The sequence below is a fragment of the Lissotriton vulgaris genome, chromosome 4_2 (assembly GCF_964263255.1).
Source record: "Lissotriton vulgaris chromosome 4_2, aLisVul1.2, whole genome shotgun sequence".
Classification (NCBI taxonomy): Eukaryota; Metazoa; Chordata; class Amphibia; order Caudata; family Salamandridae; genus Lissotriton; species Lissotriton vulgaris.
Genome location: NC_141692.1, coordinates 10102049 through 10120809, shown reverse-complemented (window position 1 = coordinate 10120809; position 18761 = coordinate 10102049). Strand labels below are relative to the sequence as shown.

The 18761-nt window shown below is 45.4% G+C and overlaps 1 protein-coding gene across 1 annotated transcript in view; it reads left to right on the top strand.

Moving 5' to 3' along the window:
* Positions 1-18761, top strand: part of LOC147718118 (E3 ubiquitin-protein ligase TRIM11-like) — a 379599-nt gene that overhangs the window by 134993 nt on the left and 225845 nt on the right. Inside the window, exons 4-5 of the mRNA XM_086919259.1 lie at positions 3114-3136; positions 11607-11716. Of these exons, the coding sequence (XP_086775385.1) occupies positions 3114-3136; positions 11607-11716 (133 nt within the window). The remainder of the gene's footprint in view (positions 1-3113; positions 3137-11606; positions 11717-18761) is intronic.

Sequence of the window (18761 nt, the reverse complement as noted above, 5' to 3'; positions counted from 1 at the left end):
CTTCTTAAACTTAAGTTACCTTTAGAGGCTAAGAGAGTTTGAACTTCTTAGGGAGTCAAACTGCTGACACCTTTTTAGGGTACTAGAAACTTGCGAAGTAGGGATGTCACCTAGTATAGAGTAGGGACAGATTTAACGTGATTATTTTTCTCTTTCTGTAGATGACGCAACGAGACCACATTGAGTCGATGCTTTAATCTGAAGAGATTTGGAGTTGATATTAATTTATTATTTCGTATACTGATTGAATTTTATCCTGAGAGGATTGTATTTGCAACTTTTCTTAATTTTATATTAAACCTTTTAAACTTCATCGGTTGTAAGTGGTTCTTCAGAGTTGCGTCAGTCTATGGGGTTTATCTAACCTATGCAGGGGCTGTCTTTTACTCAATGACAGATAACAAGCGATCCAAAATTGACGAATGAGATAAGTTATCAAGTTGATCATAAAAGATATTAAAATCTCATTCCCCGCAATAGTCTTCAGAGGAGCTCAAGCAAGGAATATTGGGGTGATCTAAAAACAAGGCCTATGCCCTGATGGGATTCCCCCGACCTTTACATACCGGATGTGGATGTTTGGGTTCCCGTCCTGACCTCTCTTATTAACGCTGCTGGCCCCTCCAGAGTCTTGGGTAAAGTCTATTATTGTACCAGTTTTTAAAAAGGGTGACAGGGACCGTACCCATGGCCCATATCGCTGCTTGACTCAGTGGTTAAGGTGGTGGGGCGCACTCTCTGGATCAGGCTCTCTGAATGGGCAAAGACTAACATCGTTTTGTCGGAGGCACAGTATGGCTGTTGGGACAGAAAAGTTCTCTGCATGGTAAAGATCGTGTACCCCTGCCTTAGTGCCCAACTGTATCACTAATGTTGATTTGTGTAGTCAGTGGCAAACACAAATCCTGGGTGTGCACCATGACATAGGCCTGTGTCACTGATTGCGGTCTTGTTAGCCTGGGGGTGCCCAAGGTGTTACCCTCATAGTGATGGAAGACTACTGCTGTCACTAAGAGTTCATCAGCTCAAGAACAGTGGTTACAACATACTTGTAGTGATCAGTAGGAGTGAACAGGTCCTTTTTGACCTGCATCACTGGAGTGAGGACTACAGGTTCACTCACTTAAAAAATAAATCAGTGGTTCGCTCATCCTTGCCCTTGATGTAGAGTGCTGTGCAGAACAGGAGTAGTGAGTGCTCTGAATGTAGGTGAGCCTGGGAAGGGTACAGCACAGAGATAGGGCAGTGCTGTGCAGTGCATGCATGGTTAGTGCACGTACTTTGTGTATGAGTGACTGCAAGGGGTACATTACATGAGAGTGCAGGGTAAGCACAATGAGAGCGTGTGCTAAGTACATGTGTGCTTGCAAGAAGTACAATAAATGAAGGGTGGCATATTGTGCAGCTCACACATGTTGTGTGTGTGTTGGCACTGTGTGGATTTGCAAATAGCACACCAGGATACAATGTAGAAATGATACAGTATTGGGCAGCGCACACAGAGTGATGGTCTATGCTGGATTATGTGCGTCCGTTGTGGCACAATACATGGAGGTGACAATATTGGACAGTGTGTGTGCGGTGTGTGTTCACTGAGTGCACGTGTGCCTGCAATGGTACGTTACATGGAGGACCCTGCGCTTCAATTTGGAAAGTCCAGGGCTGCGCGTTGAAGACATGCAGAGTGGAGGAATCCCCCAGAAAGATTTGTGCGTTGCTGATTTCCTGGATTGAGAGAGAAAGAGAGACTCTCCCTGTACATTTCAAATTATAAATACATGGGATGAACCTTTTCATGCACATATCACTGTGGCTGGCATCCATGAGTGAACTCTAGTCTCTCACATGGCCTCTATTGTGGCCATCTCCTGCTGTGACAGACAGCCTTTCAAGAGGAAGAAGAGACAGAAAATGTACACTTAAAAAAAGCGGAAGCCAATCATGAGGCGTCAAAGAACCAGACCCTAAATCAGATTTGGTGTCTGGAAATGTCTGTGTGAATGTAAGCAGTGTTCACTTATATATTGAACGGGTGAACCCAACGTAATACCTAATCACTCACAGGATTGATACGGCCTGGTGCTCAAAGCTAATGGCTGGTATCGACACATAACAATATAGTGTTTAATTCTACGTCTGACAAGGGGCACATATGAAACTTCCCGGTGTCCTGAGTCTATTGAGGCTAAACCTTTTCTTTATAATTTCGGATGCAATGGAGTAACATTAAGTAGGTAAATATTCTTTGGCAAGTATGGTGCATGACTGGAATGCACCATGCACAATTCACATAGGTGCAAAAGGAGGGGTTCCAGGGAGGGAGATTTTCGGTCCTGAGGAAAGCCACAGGGAAGGGTGGCCGAAACATGTTGACCAGTTTACAGAAGGGTGTTAGGGCTCTCGTACCCCGTAGGACTTCTTACTTTTTCTTTCCCATTGTTAATCATACTGACTGGAGCATTTATTTAAATATCAGGAGCTACCAGACAGGAATATTTTATACACACAACCACCCACTCCTCTCTTTTTATTTTTAATAAATCTTTTGCCATTCCTCAGTGCTCCTGTGTAATCCATTGGTTGCGGCAAGCCCCGTTCCGTAGGGAAACAGGAAGAAACAAATGATGAAGCATGCCACCAAGGGGTAACTCTGTGCTTTATCCACAATCATTGTTTATCTTCAGCAGTAAATTAAATTCCATTAAAGAGAGTTAGAGGTATTTTGGATTCGTACACTTCAAGTATAGAGGTTAGTTCTTTTTCTGATATATCGTCGCTTATTTCTAGTCATGCATGAGGTTTAGCAGCTATGCTGTCTGATCACAGGAATGTAAGACTATAATACATCATGGATTGAGTAAATCAGTCCATACTGTCACCTGCCCTCATTTGAATTTAAGATCTCTGCTGTCTCGTTGACCCATTCAGGATATCACAAACGGTGCTGTGTCACGTGACCCTATGTAGAATATCACAGCCTGTGTGGGTTGATGAGATACTTGCATGTGTTCAACTTAACTTGTATTTCACCACTTATATTAAACCTAAACTGCTGCCAGAATGTCAATCTGTTGTGGAAACTGATGCTCTTCTGCCTTTCTTCTGTTTTGCAGGATGTGAGAAGCACCCTGTCCAGGTAAGGCGGGTTCATTGTCCTCCTCTCAGTGTGTAAGAAGCTGGTCTGGTCTCCCTGCTGTGTGCAAATGTCAGTACTGAACTCACACAAATCCACTCAGCTGCCAAAGCAACACAACCTCATACAATTATCATATGCGGGTCACTTCGAAGCTACTCTTCTGTTTTTCAAAAGCTCCAAACAGCTTTGAGGCCCCCCAGTTTGTTCTCAAAACATCCACAGTCTTTAAAAACTATTTTTCATTCTAAGAAACATTAGTTCAGTTCTCAAAAAACACAACCCTGTGATTTCTCAAACTCCTACTCTCATGAAAATACCCGCTGAGCCCAGGGAAACCCTCATGTGTCCAGAAAAAGCACCTTTGTCCACAGAAACTACCTCAAGTTTTCTGCAACCCCAGAGTACAAACGCCCTGCCAATCCTCAAATATCTCTCTAGTGTTTTTTAACATCATTAGAATTGTCAAAAGAAATCCTCTTCCAACCCTGTCTAATCATTTAGTGAGGAGACTGTGTGGGACCGTGGACGGATACAACCCTGGGTTTATGCTCTAATTTAAGCAACATATATAAGGTATTGTCTGTGCCTGTCTGACTGTGAGTAGCCCCAGTACCCAGAATTAGATTACTGATAAAAATCAAAGTGGGCACAATTTTCAAAAATTTTCTGGGAATTAGTAACTAATTCTGAGACAATGTTGGGCATGGAAGAGAGACTTGTACTTCAGTTGTTTAAACTGAGGCAAGTTATGCAGCTGCTAAAGTACAATCTTATAATACATTTGGTGTTCAGGTCTAAGGTACCATTATGAATAAACCTCTGAATGAGAAACATGACACACAGATGTTGTATGTTCAGACGGCTGTGTCGAAACATGTTTCACCCACTTGTGATTAACACTGAGACTTCCCCAAGGGGAAGGTTTTAGAGCAGTTAATAAAATGTAAAGCAAACCTCTACTTTTATAGTGATGTGTTCACCTAACACATGTGTAATGCATCACACAGCAAACCATCAGCTTCAGCCCCAGTGAGAGCATCAAATGTTCACAATAATGAGGAGTATGTGGAGTGCAGCACGCGTTGAAAAAGCCATAAAAAGGGCATGGGTTATATCACCGTCATTCAGTGTCAAGAAGATGCACATGAAGGGATTACACTTAAATTTATAGTTCTGGGCTAGTGAAAGTAGCAGTTCAATTAAGATGTGCTGCTTGCCCTAGAACAGTAGCACAGAAATGAGCTTGTACCGGTCTCTGAGTCACATTGTCATGTATTGTCCAAAATCCAAGTATAAATAAATCCAATGGTCATTCTATAAAAAGTACACTTTTGTGCTTTCTCTTCTGTTCTATTCACTGTTCGATGGAGGCCCTTTAATGTGGACATTAATTCCTCTGAATAGTTTCTGAACTCATGCCTACTTTTATTTCCACTCATTCTCATAATATCTCTCTGGTCCTCAAAGGGCTCCTCCAGTCCTCATAAACCCAACTCTGTTCCTCAGATCTCGTTTTGGTGTAAGAAACCTCTCTTCTTCCCTCAATGACTTCCGTTCAGCCCAGAGCATCCTCAGGGGTCAGCATCAAACCAATTGTTGAACCTCTGAAAGTGTCAGAGAACCCTCACTTCTGATGACAGAGACAGGGAGGGAGAGATGAGACTAAAATACTCAGAATGAGAGAGGAGGTGAAAGGAGAAAGAGAGGTAGAAGATGGGAAGGCTGTTGAACAGTGAAGGAATGAGACTGAGGGAGAAATTCAGAGTGTGGTAGAAAATAGGCCAGTGGAAGAGACAGGCAGGAATTGGAGAGGGCTGTGTCTGCTTGCTAGTGGCACCATTTCACTGTGGAGCTGCCCTGAAGTGAGTATCCACTGCATATGGTTTTGAATAATCTGAAAGCAGTTTGAGTCCTAATCCTCCAATAATTTACAGAAGGGCACATTGGAAAAGTGCAAAACAAGAAAAGGAAACAATGATGAGGATCCTTCTTAAAGAGGTGTTAGAAGCAGCCATTTGGAAGGAGTCAAACCAAAGGTCCTTGCATAGAAATTTGATACCCACAAAAAGAATTTGCAACCGGTTCCAAAGGGCAGGACCTCAAAGATACCAAGTTGCAGAACCACAAAGACCCAAGTTGCAGATGCTCATAGCCTCTAAGATGCAGGGCCTCAGAAGCTCCCAGGTGCAGGACCTCAGATATTTAAAGGTGCAGTACCTCAGAGACCCCAAGGTGCAGGGCCCCAGATTACCCAAGGTACAGGACCCCAGTATAACCAAGGTGCAAGACCTCTGAGACACCATGGTGTAAGACCTCAGAGACACCAAGGTGCAGGACCTCAGAGACTCCATGGTGTAAGACCTCAGAGACACCAAGATGCAGGAACTCAGAGACTCCATGATGTAGGGCCCCAGAATCACCAAGTGGAAAGACTGCATAGATTTAAATGTGCACAACCTCAGTGACTCCAAGGTGAAGAAACTAATGGCTGCTAGGGAGCAGGGCCTTGGAGACCCCTAAGTGCAGGAGCTCAGGCATTCCAATGAAGAGATCCTCGAAAACTCTAAGGTGTAGGGCACTCTATAGTCCCAGGTTCAGGACAGCAGAGTCTCCAAGGTGCAGGACCTCTGAGTCTCCAGGATTCAGTACCACAGAACACCCATGGTGCAGGAACTCAGAGATGTAAAGGTGCTGGACCTCAGAATACCCAAGGTGCAGGACTTCAGAGACTTCAAGGTGCAGGAGCTAAGAGCTACTTAGGTGAAAGGTGTCTGTGGCCCCAAGGTGCAGGAACTCAGACTTTCCAAGGTGGAGAACCTCAGAGACTGTAAGGTATAGGACACTAGATATTCCAGGGTGCAGGACTGCAGCAATTCCAAGGTGCAAAGCCTCACAGATTACAAACTTCATGACCCCAGAACACCCAAGGTGCCGGACCTCAGAGACCCTAAGGTGCAGGGCCTCAGTGAACCTAAAGTGCAGGTCCTCAGAGTCTTCAAAGTGCAGGACCTCAGAGTCTTCAAAGTGCAGGATCTCAGAGCCTCAGAGGAGCAGGACCCCCTAGTACCCAATATGCAGGACCACCAAGACCCTGAGGTGCAGGACCCCATAATACACAATATGCAGGCCCACCGAGACCCTGCGGTGTTGAACCTCAGGAAATCCAAGGTGCAGGACCTCTGAGACTACAAGGTGCATGAGCTCTGACATTCCAAATGCAGGATCTCTGGGACTCCGAGGTGCAGGATCCCAAAATACCCAAGGTGAGGTACCTCAGGGACTTCAAGGTGCTGGAACCCAGAATACCCAAGGTAAAGGAACTCCAAGAGTCTGAGGTGCAGACCTCTGAAAACACAAGGAACAGGACACCTCAGAGACTCGAATGTGTTGGACTCCAGAGATTCCAAAGCACAAGAGTTAACAGCATGAATGTAGCAGGGCCTCAGAGACCGAAGTGCAGGACCTCAGGGACCTAGGGTGCCTGACCCCAGAGCCTCCAATGTGCAGGATCTCAGACATTCCAAGGTTCAGGAACTCAGATACTCAAAGGTGCAGGACATGAAAATACTCAAAGGGCAGGACTTCAGAGATGTTAAGGTAAATGAGCTAAAATTCTATAAGATGCAGGATCGCAGAGACTCCAAGATTCAGGACCTCAGGGACCCAAAGGGCAGGACCTTGGAGAACCAATGGGGCAGCATCCCAAAGCCTCTAAGATATAGGATCTCAGAGACCTTAAGGAGCAGGACCCAGGAACCCCAAGGTGCAGGACCTCAGAGACTCCAAGATGCATGATCCATGAATACACAAGGTGCAAGACCGCAGAAAATTCATTCCTTAGAACCTTACAGTCTCCAAGGTGCGGGGACCTTAGAGACTCCAATGTGCAGGTACTAAGGGCCTCTAAGGTACAGGGCCTAGAGAATATGTGGTGCAAGACCCCAGAAAACCCAAGGTGCAGAACCTCAGACACTTCAAGGTACAGGGGCCCAGAATGCCCAACTTCAAAACCTCAGAGACCTCAAGGTACTGGAGCAAAGAGACTCTAAGTTGCAGTGCCTCAGAGACCCTAAGGTGCAGGGCCAAAGATTTCCCAAGGTGCAGGACCTCAGTGAGTTCATGGTGCAGTGCCCAAGCATACCCAAATGCAGGTCCTCAGATACTTCAAAATGCAGGACTTTAGAGACTCCATTGTGCAGGACCCCAAAACATCCAAGGTACGGGACCTCACACATTCCAAGGTACAGAAGCTCATAGTCTCCAAGGTGCAGTACTCCAGAACACCCAGGGTGCAGGATCTCAAAGACTTTAAGGTTCATGATCTAAGAAAGTCCAAGGTGCTGGACCTCAGAATACCTAAAGTGTAGGACCCCACAGACTTCAAGGTGCAAGAATTTAGACATTCCAAGGACCTCAGAAAGTCTAAGGTGCTGGACCCCAGAATACCCAAGGACCTCAGAGACTCCAAGGTGCAGGAGCTAAAAGCCTCCAATATGCAGTTGCTCTGGGATACCAAAGTGAAGGACCACAGAATGCCTAAGGTTCAGGACATCAGAGACTCCAAGGTGCATGAGGTAGGACCATCTAAGGCACAGGACCTCAGAAACTACAAATAGTAGGTTCTCAGAGACTTCAAGGTATAGGGCCTCAGAGACTCTAAGATGTAGGACCCCAGATAGTCCAAGGTGCAGCAAAACATAGTCTACAAGGTGCCAGACATCTAAGACTTCACGGTCCAGTCCCCCTAGAACATCCAAGGTGCAGGACCTCAGAGATCCTAAGGTACAGGACCTCAGAGGTTTCAAGGTGCAGGACCTCAGAATCTCCATGGTGCAGGGCTTTAGAGACTCCAAGGTGCAGGACCCAAGAATAGCCAATGGTAGGACCACAGAGACTCCAAGGTGCATGAGCACATAGACTCCAAGGTGCAGGACTCCAGAGCCTCCAAAGGTGCAGGACTCTACGGCCTCCAGGGTATAGGAGCTCTGACATTCCAAGGTGCCCTATCTTTGGGATTCTAAAGTGCAGGACCCCAGGACCCCTGAATACCGAAGGTGAATGACTTTAGAGACTTCAAGGTGCAGAAGCTAAAAGCTCTAAAGTGCAGTGCCTCAGAAACCCAAAGGTACAGGACTGCAGAATAACCAAGGTGCTGAACTTCAGAGACTTCAGTTACATCAAGTAAGAGTCTCTTAGGTGCAGAACATCAGAGACTCCCAGGTGTAGTACCTTGGCGACTCCATTATGCAGGTCCTAGAATACCCAAGGTGCAGGACCTCAGAACCCCTAAGTTGGAGGGCCTCAGAAACACCTACATTCAGGATCTCCGAATACCCATTGTGCAAGACCACAGAGATTTCAAGGTGCCGGCCCCCAGAATATCAAAACTGTAAGACCTCAGAAACTCAAAAGTGCAGGAGGTAAGATCCACTAAGGTGCAGTACCTCGGAGATTCAATGCTGCAGAACCTTAGAGACTCTAAGATGCAGGATCGCAATATTTCCAAGATACAGGACACAAGGTCTCCAAGGTGCAGGACCCAGGAACATCCAAAGTACTGGACCTCAGAGAGTCCAAGGTATAGGACCTCAGACATTTCAAGGTACAGTAGCTCACAAACTCCAAGGTGCAGGACCTCCGAGCATCCAAGGTGCAGCAGCTAAGAGTTTATAATGTGTAGAACCTCAGAGACCCTAAAATTCAGGGCCCCAAAATACCCAAAGTGCAGGATATCAGAGGCTTCAATGTGCAGGACCTCAGAATACCCAAGGCGCAGGATCCATGAACATCTAAGTTTCAGGACCTAAGACACTCCAAGGAGGCAGACCTCAAATACTCTATAGTGCAGGTCCTCAGAGGCTTCAAAGTGTAGAAACTCAGAAACTCCAAGGAGCAGGACCTCAACGTATTCAAAGTGCAGTACCTCAGAGACTCTAAAGTGCAAGACCTTAGAGATTCTTAGGTGAAGAACTTTAAAAACTCCAAGATGCAGGATCTCAGGGACTCCAAAAGTGCAGGACCTCAGTGACTCCAAATTGCAGGACCTCAGACAATCCAAGGTGCAGGAGCTCAATAACTCCAAAGAACAGGAGCTCATAATCCCTTAGGTGCAGGACTCCAGACACTCCAAGGTGCAGGGGGTCTGACTTTCCAAGGTTCAGGACATCAGAGTCTCCAAGGTGCAGGATCAAAGAATTTCCATGGTACCGGACCTCAGAGACTCCAAGATGCAGGAGCACAGAGACTCCAAGGTGGAGGACTCCACAGCCTCCAAGGTGCAGGAGCGCTGACATTGCAAGGTGCAATAACTCTGAAACTCCAAGTGGTAGGCCTCCAGACTTCTCACGGTGATGGACCTCAGAGACATCAAGGTCCAGGAGCTAAGAGATTCTAAGGTGCAGGACCTCAGAGACCCCATATTGCAGGATCTGAGAAACTAAATTGTGCAGGACACCAAAATACTCAAGGTGCAGGACATCAGAGTCTTTGAGGTGCGGGAGCTAGGTGCCTCTATGTTGATGGATCTCAGAGACTGGAAGGTGCAGGACCTCAGAGATCCTAAAGTGGAGGACCCCAGAAAATCCATTGTGTGGGACACAATAGATGCTAAGGTGGAGGACCCCAGAGCCTCCAAGGTGCAGAAGCTCTGACATTGCAATGTACAGGATCTCTGGGATTGCAGTCCAAGGTGCAGGACTTAAGAATGCTCAAGGTGAAGGACCTTAGAGACTTCAAGGTGCAGGAGCTACGAGCCTCTAAATTGCAGGACCTCTGAGACCCCATGTTGCCGGGGATTAGAAACTAAATGGTGCAGAACTCCAGAATACCCAAGATGTAGGACCTCAGATTCTTGGAGGTGCATAAGCTAAGAGCCTCTATATTGCAGGACCTCAGAGACTGGAAGGTGCAGGACCTCAAAGATCCTAAAGTGCAGGACTCCAGAATACCCAAGGTGCAGGAGCTAAGAACCTCCAAGTTGCAGGACCACAGAGATTTCAATGTGCAGTGCCCTAGTCTACCCAAGGTGCAGGACCTCAGAGACTCCAAAGTGCGGGCACTAAGGGTTACTAAGTTGGAGGGTCTCAGAAAACCCTACCTTCAGGACCCCAGAATTCCCATTGTGGAGGACCACAGAGACTCTAAGGTGCAGGCCCCCAGAATACCAACACTGCAAGACCTTAGAAGCTCCAAGGTGCAGGAGGTAAGAGCTCTAAGGTTCAGGACTTCAGAGACAACAAGGTGCAGGACCTCATAAACTGCAGGTGAAGGACATCAGAGAGTCCAACTTGCAGACCCTAAATACTCTAAGCTGCAGAATTACAGATAATCCAAGGTGCAGGACCATAAAGTCTCAAAGGTGCAGGACCCAGAATACCAAAGGTGCAGGTGCTCACAGACTCCAAGGTGCAGGACCTCAGAGCCTCCAAGGTGCAGGAGCTCAGGCATTCCAAGGTGCAGGACTTCAGAGACTTCACAGTGCAGGAGTTGAAAGCCTCCAATGTGGTTGTTTTGATACATTTCAAGGTGCAGAACTTCAATGAGTCCAGTGTTCAGGGTTCTAGCGATTCAAAGGTATAGGGATCCAGAGAATAAATGTGCAGAATCCCAGATACTCTAAGATGCAGGACTTAAATGTGTCCAATGTGTAGCGTTTTGAGATTTCAATGTCCAGGTTTTCAGATATTCCGAGGTACAGGGATCCAGTGATTCCAAGGTACAGGAATCCTTAAATTCCAAGATACAGAGGTCCAGAAATTCCGAGGTCTAGAACCTCAGAGTTTCCAAGGATCAAGGCTTCAGAGATTCTAAGGCGTAGGACTTCACGGTTTCCACGTTACAAGATCTCTGGCGTAGAGAGAGTCGAAGTTCAAATGAATCAGAGATTCCACAGTAGTGGATTTCAAGCATACCAAGTTGGAGGGACTAAATTATTCAAAGATTCTGGGAATGTAGTAATTCTAGGTTGAAGCCTTTCACTGACAGGGAGGGGGCAGAATGCAGAATTTCATAGGCACTTATGCTTAGCACTTATGAAATATTCATGTTCAGAATGTCTAAGAGGGAGAAAGCAAGAGACAGAGAATGAGCAAGAAAGAGACACAAAGAGAGATAGACATATGCAGAAGATTGTAAGAGTGAGTAGAAGATTGGGAAGTATATAGAGAGCTTAAAAGAGGTTGTGAGAGAGATAGAGTCTGTGTGATTATTCATATTTGCCTTTGATTTCCCAAGAACTATGAGCGAACGAGACAAACAAACCAAGAGTATTAGTGAGAAAGGGAGTGTGAGTCTATGTGGGTGTGTGTGAGTGTGACCATGTGTGTGTGTGTGCATTTGTGCTTGTGTGTGTGTGTTTAGTAAGACATGCCAAGTGAGGTCCTGCAGGAGTTTGATTTATGTGCTGTTTCTTTTCAGATCATGTATCCTTTAAGTGGTCTGTAACACTAAAATGATGTGTGTGTCGTTCTAGATGCACGGAAGTGACGTTTCAGTGTCCAGAGCTAGAAAGGAAAGAAAAAGAAACAAATATCCAATTTGTAAAAACTCCGAAACCTGAAGAGAAGATTAAGAAATATGAAGGTAAGAATTGAACTGAATGCAATTATATTTTGAAACTCACACTGATACCTTTAGCGGGCCTCCACCATCTACAACAGGGGTGACCGGTACCAATTTTACCCTCACGTAGACCTGTGAAAAGATTCATTCTAAGTCTAGAACTTCTTCCTGTGGCTCAGAATAGTAGTCGATGAAGGTTACTAACAATTCAAAGGGGTCCCTTCGGGGCAGAGCTCAATCATGAACACAATCAAACTACTGTGTGTCTGAGACAAACGTCTGAATAGTCTGCAGTACAGTTGTACTGCCTATTGCATCTACTATCGTGATAGGGTTACTAGACCCTTGGCCCCTGTGTGCTTGATCCTGGAGCCTGTTTATGCTGGAATACTGTCCTCTCACTGGGAGGCACTGGATAGCGTGAACCTATAATCAGAAGCAGTCCTGCTCTACCCCATCTACTAAAGTTTGCTGTGTAGAACAGGCAATCTCTAGTGCAGTGCATTGTTTAATACAGTGTGAGGTCGGATACAGTAAGGTTGCAGTGGGTGTTTTGCACTGTATGCAGTCTGATGCTATCGCTGAAATGTGAATTTACCTTGAAAAGACAAGAGGCATTTGACCAAGAAGGAACAGTTGGTTTATTCAAACGCTGGAGTCGGGAGCACAGTTACAGAAAGTGGGTATGAAGACTTTCTCAAAATACATTTGTTCTGAGCGCCATTATATACTGTCTTTGGAGCATCATTAAATAATCTAGATATCTTATTTTAAGGAAAAGAATGTGGGCCTAGTCATGGAGCCTTAAATCATCTCACTTGGTAGCGAATGCTTGTGGGTCTCGACCTTGCATGGACACGTGCTGATCATGCAGATGTCCTGCATGATCAGCGTGTGATCACTGCATGTACTGTATTTGCTGTGTTAGGATTGGCTGAGTGTTCCTAACTTCATGTGGCATCTAACTTTATGGTGTTTTGGGAATGCGCACACCCTTTCAGCCTTGTGTGCTTTATTCTAGACAATCTCCTGTGAAAAATTGTAGGGTTGATGCCTGTCTAAGAGACTAATCTGAGTTTTCCCCGTTCACGCATTTGTCCTGCTGGTTACCCCACCTGTGATCTATCAATCTGTAGCCTCAGGCATAGGCCGCAGGGCCTGCCTGACCATGTATTTCTTACTTGGGATGATGGAGAGGTAATCTCTGGAGATTTCAACAACAGTGTTTTTGAACATACACGTACCATTGCGTATATCAGCTTCAATATTAACATTCCCCCTCTAGTTGAAGTTTCAACCACATCATTTGCCCCACACCTTATGACAGTCATATTATATGAGGCTGCTCTTGTTTCAGTTTTATCTATTACTCCCTCTCTAGTTACTTGCATTCTACCCAACTAGAGGACTGTGTTTTGCTGGAAAAACAAAACAGTTGTAGAAAACCAAACAAAAACAGCACAATAATCAAAACCTACAGCAATGACTTACACAGTCCCATAAATCAACGGGGAATGCATGTATTGTATGTATTGGGATTTGTAAAGCGCAGGAATCACCCCTGAAGGGGTATGTCCGCGCTTTCATAGCAGGTAAGTCAGATGAGCATGGGCAGACAGGTTTAAACTCTGAATAATGCTGTTTTCAGGAGTTTCCTGAAGCGGAGTAGATTGGAGCATTTGCGCAGATCCTCGGGCAAGGTCTTCCAAAATTTTGAGGCTAGATGGACAACGGTTTTGTCTCCTGTTCTAACCTTCTTAAACCGGGGGACCACCAGCAACCCTTTACCTTCTGAGCTAAGATGGCGATTCGGACACTAGATTTTGAATTTGTCTGATAGGTAGCTGGGCACGCACCATATAAAGCTTTATGGGTGAGAAAGTAAAGCTTAAAATTAATTCTCTGGTGGATAGGGAGCCAGTGAAGTTGTTGTAGCAATGGTCCTTAAGAGGTGCAAGGTGTTTTTTTTAGGGGCAGGGCGAGCCACCACATTTTGTACAATCTGCGGTCTGTTTAGTAGGGACTCATTTGCAGATAGGGGAAGCAAGGCAAACCAGCCTTCATACCATTTCGGTTCCTGGGCACCTCCCTAATTATGCATGTCAGTTTGCAATTTATGCAGTGTTTGAATGGGAAGTGTGAGCGTCCTGTTATCCATGTCATACTGTTATGAACGTGCAACAGTACTCACCGACCTTAGCATACACCTCTCCCTCTATTGAGGTTATCAAATTCAATACATATTGATGCTGCATCACAATGTGTCTTTGCAGGACTTGCTCCACTTTATAATATTTTGCTCCTATTTCAGTTGGTCGAGGAAGAGTTTTTTAATCCCCTTGCTGAAATCACTGCAGTTTAATCATGTCAGGTCCGCCTACTTGTATCTTCTTTAATATACACAGAATCTCTGAGATCGGCTTGGTTTGGCTTAACCTCCGAGAGCTACTTTGAGGGTGCTGGTGAGCTACCAGTAGCTCCCGAGCTGCTGGTTGGAGACCCCTGTGCTATAGTAATGTGTCTACCTCTCATAGATCTGAGAGGGTAGGTGAGAGGGTTGGGGAGACCCAAAATAATAATAGCGGGAAATCTGGGAAGCTGCGTAATAGGTAGGTATCAAACTCAATGAGGACCTCCTACCAAAAGCGTGTCAGTTTAGGGCATTCCCAGAGGATATGAGTTAGCGTTCTAGTAAATTCCCTGCATCCCCCACATTTGTCATTCCGTGTTTGGTTAATGCTGTGCTTGCGCTTAGGGGTCAGATACCAATATGAAATTATCTTTGTCGCTGTCCCTGCACTATCTGTGTTGGGGGCAGAGTGTCTGGCCCTGTAGTGGATATACAAAATCAAAAATGGGGATGGATCACTTGTCCTGCATTAACCTGGGTATGCAGGTTGCGTACTGAAATGTCCCAATGAAAAAACCCTCATGCACGTGACTGAACTTGGATGGAAGCGGTATATCTTGATTCTCCACTTTTTCGGCACGTGTGTGCATAATCATCGGGTTAGTAGTTATGCATCCTCCAGCCGGAGGGTTACCCCTGGTTACCGCAGTAGTGATCAGTGATGGGTGAAGTATGTAAAAAGAAATTGACAAAACAGGTTCGTACAACCAGATATTCATATTTTATTGAGTCTGGGTTCGAGTCACCTTTAAAATTAAAGGCGTGTGTTTTGAGATAAATTAGGAATCTCACACACTAGTATTCTTTTGTATATAAAAAGGTCGACATGTTTCAGCCCTTGTTTGCCTGATGGGGTCGGTCGGGCTTTCTTCAGGACCAAGTGCAGTGGGTGTAGAGACCAAGGGCGTCTCTGTGAATGTGAACTCCTTTGAATAGGGTTGTATATTCGTGTGAAGGAGTGGGAAAATGGATATATTAATCCTTCTCCTAAATAGGTCTCGTAGGTACCTGTAATACACAAGGCAGACATACATAGGAAGGGGATAAAGGGGTAGTAATTGTAGGGCTGACAAACAAAGACAACTAATTATGTTGTCACACACAGTAATGCATAGCAACTGAAAAATGGCAATACTTTGTAGAACACACACCACCATCGTAAAAGGTCAACTCACTCATTCCATGCGTTTGTACCTTCCGTCTGTGGTGTGAATAATGTATCTATTATCAATTGCAAAATTCCTATACTCATTCATATTTCAAAACTAGTGCTTATTGGTTTCATTCTAATGCGCCTATTGGTTTCATTCCAATGTGCCTGTAGTTCGTTTCTCAGCGTCCTGTTTTTTGATGCATGTCAATGATTACGCGCTCAACAAAATGTTCCTTGTCCCTCTGCAGTTTGGTATTAGTGCAATAGAGACGTTCTAAATGCGTGCCTTTCACCGTTCTCCTTTATACACTAGTTGCTCTCCTCATGCATGCGCGGTCTAATGGTAAAGAAAGGGACATTCACAGCGTCATGCTTAACATACTCTTATTTGGCCAACATTGGGGTGACTTTCATAACGCGTAAGCAGGCTATAAGTAATGGTAATGCTTTGTGCGTCGTGCCTTGCACAGTAAACTTTTAGCACACTCTGGTTAATTTTCAAATGGGTACTCAATGGACAGGTTGGACCGACAGTGAATGACACGTACCTTTGTATCTGATAACCAAGGAAGCTGAATGGATCACGCTTTCCTTCTCCCTCCACAATTGATTGTTTGCCTGTAGTGGATATGTCTACATTCCTTCTGTGTCAGTTGTCGCCCTATTTCCCGTTCCCAAGGCAGCTTGACAGTGAATTTTGTCTCCAGTTTAGGGCCCATCGAAATTTTGAATAGATCTGAGACCAACCGTTTGTCCGATTCCCTACCCAAGAGCCATCTCTCAAAGTTGGTTAAATGGCGCTGCGCAGCTGCCTTCATCTCCAGGCTCTTCGCCCAATGTCTAACTTGAGTGTAATGGAATATTTCCCCTTCAGGGAGTGCGCATTCATTTCTGTCCAATTGATCTACAATCTGGCTTCTGCCAAAGCTCTAAACTCCGGTTGGTTCATCCCCGGTGTAAAGTCTGGGTTCTCCACTATTGGAGTCAGCGGGGATGGAAAGGAAGTAAGACCTCTCTTTCCTCCCACTGCGTCCCATATTTTAAGTGTGGGCACCGTGATTGCCGAATGGTAAAGGCTAGGTGAGCGATTACTTCTCTTCAGCAAGAGGACCTTCCTCATAGTTGTGCCTACCAGAGCCCTGTCCATAAATAGCCAGGACTTCTCTGAATCTGGGCGGGACCTTTCTACTAGGTACCTAAGCAGGGCTGCTTGAAAAAAGCCCATGTTAGATGCTACAACGCGATATCCACGCCAGTCAGGACCGGAATGCTAGTCACTTGAGAGGACCCGTTCTCTTGCCTGCGCGATCACTACACCTCAGTACCGCCATCAAACTACGCTCTGATCCATATCCTTTATTCTGGTGAAAAAGACGATACAAGCTTAAAAACTTGAATAACAAATACAAATATAAGTGAGCCGTGGGTGAGCTTTCTACACAATATTTCTAAAATTCCTGTAAATAATTTACCATCCATATTTCAAAGCGAAAAAGGGCGATAAGATCGACGTAGCTGTTTATCTTTGCCCAGTTGTGCTATGACTGTAATGGAGTGTTTGTTATAAACAAGGGAACCTGCAAGGTAGGAAGGACCCTGGGTATGAACTAGTTATGAAAAACAATTGGCCCTTCAAACAATTACGAATCAGACAACAATAAATATAGACCAGAATCAGTGCTATATTGAGTTACAATGTCCAGCCAGACATTTAAATGTAACGATATCAAAAGAGATTGTTTGCGATCAATCAGAACGTGATTGTGTGGGACACAGTCCTGTATCCTTCAAGAACAAAATATAAAGACAATCACAAATATATAAAAAAATTCAGGCAAAAAAGGAAGCTTTTTGCCAATGCAAATAGTGGGGCAAGCTTTTTAGAAATAAACATTAATGCACTTGCTTTAACACATGAGTTTAACGTGCATGCTGTTTAGAGAGTCAACGACGTTTTGATCTATAACTAGATACATAGATCATCATCAGGACGAGAGTATAGCAAGCCTGAAATTACACTGCCTGTGAAGAGAAATGAAAACAGGGAGGGAGGCAGGAAGCAAAACATTAGAATTCTTGCAAGGAGCGAGAGTAAAAGTAAAATGGCACATGACTGCAATATAGGTTGAAACACACTGTAAGGAGATGCAATTAAACAAGCCAAAACGGCAGCAAAAAGATCTATTGGCAAGAGGGATTATGTGTATTTGAGGTGAACCGGCGGGTTTAAGTGAGTGATAATACAGAAAATGTGTGAGTTAAAACAATGTAAGAAAGTGCAATTAGACAAATCACAATGGCAACAAAAGGATCTATTGGCAAAGGATGTATGTATATTTGAGGTGAACCTGCGGGTTTAAGTGAGTGATAATACAGAGAATTTGTGGGTGCACACACTGCCTGAGGGACGAGGAAGGCAGAGTGAACGCATCATATGACAGGAGTGGGAAACATGGATAGAAGTGACGGGCTCAGATTGAGAGAGTTACGCAGTGGAAAACAATTGCAGTTTACGAAATAGTGCGACGGTTGAAAACATGCCGTGGTGAGAGCGCGCGGGGGGTTTCTTGAATTAAAAGAAACCTCGGGCTGACCGCAGAGAGTGTGCAGGTTCTGTGAGATGAAAGAAGTTAAATTGGTGTTCATTAGCCGTTTCAAAACATGCCGTGTTACGAGCTTCTTCAGCATCCCTAGGGGCTCTTCAGATCCGAATGTTAGTGCGTCTGGAACGGTTTTCCAGATCCTCTGCGTGAGCTTGGAGATCTAGCATATCCACTCTCTCTCCCATATGCGTGACGACCTTCCAGATGGTGTGCAGGCTCACCCATCAGATCAGGCCTCTAGGTAGGGGCGTGTGACTGGGGCCTTTGGATCCTCTGCAAGTGGAGAATTCACTCTACTCTAACCTCCTTTGATCATTCCCTCATGGGGGGCTCCTGCTTTCATGAATATGCCCTTGATAGAGGTCCCCTTCTTCATGATTGGCGATGCCATTAATTACAGGGTGCCAGGGACAGCGGAAGTGAGTTACTTGTGCCCGTCCCCAAAGTCATTTTGGCCCTAAACAGGCGAATTGCAGTCGAGCCTCAGGCCTCAAGCACTAGTGCGCTTCTGACTCTCTCTTCTCTCTTGTTATACTATTCTATGGCCGGGAACTGTGCTATGGTATGGGTTAGGAGTCTTGTTTCGGCTACAGTGACCGATGGACGGCTGCAGCCCTGGTTACTGAGGCGTGTGGGTATTGGTCTTCTCTGTCCTTGCGACTCATCAGCTACCGCCCCGTCCGGGCCCGGCTCACCTTTCTGTCTTCTGAAGGCCACTGCTTAAGTCTCCAAATTAGGGCCTGTATAAGCTGTCCCTGTCCTAGCTCTTCTAAGGTGCTCGCCTCCCTCTGGACTGTTCTAGTTTCTCACAGGCCTCTCAGCAGGCCTTGTGTGGCCTCACTCTGTACTCGGCCGCAGCGCCCTCTCATTCACCAAGATTGCTCATTGGCAGTGCATCTC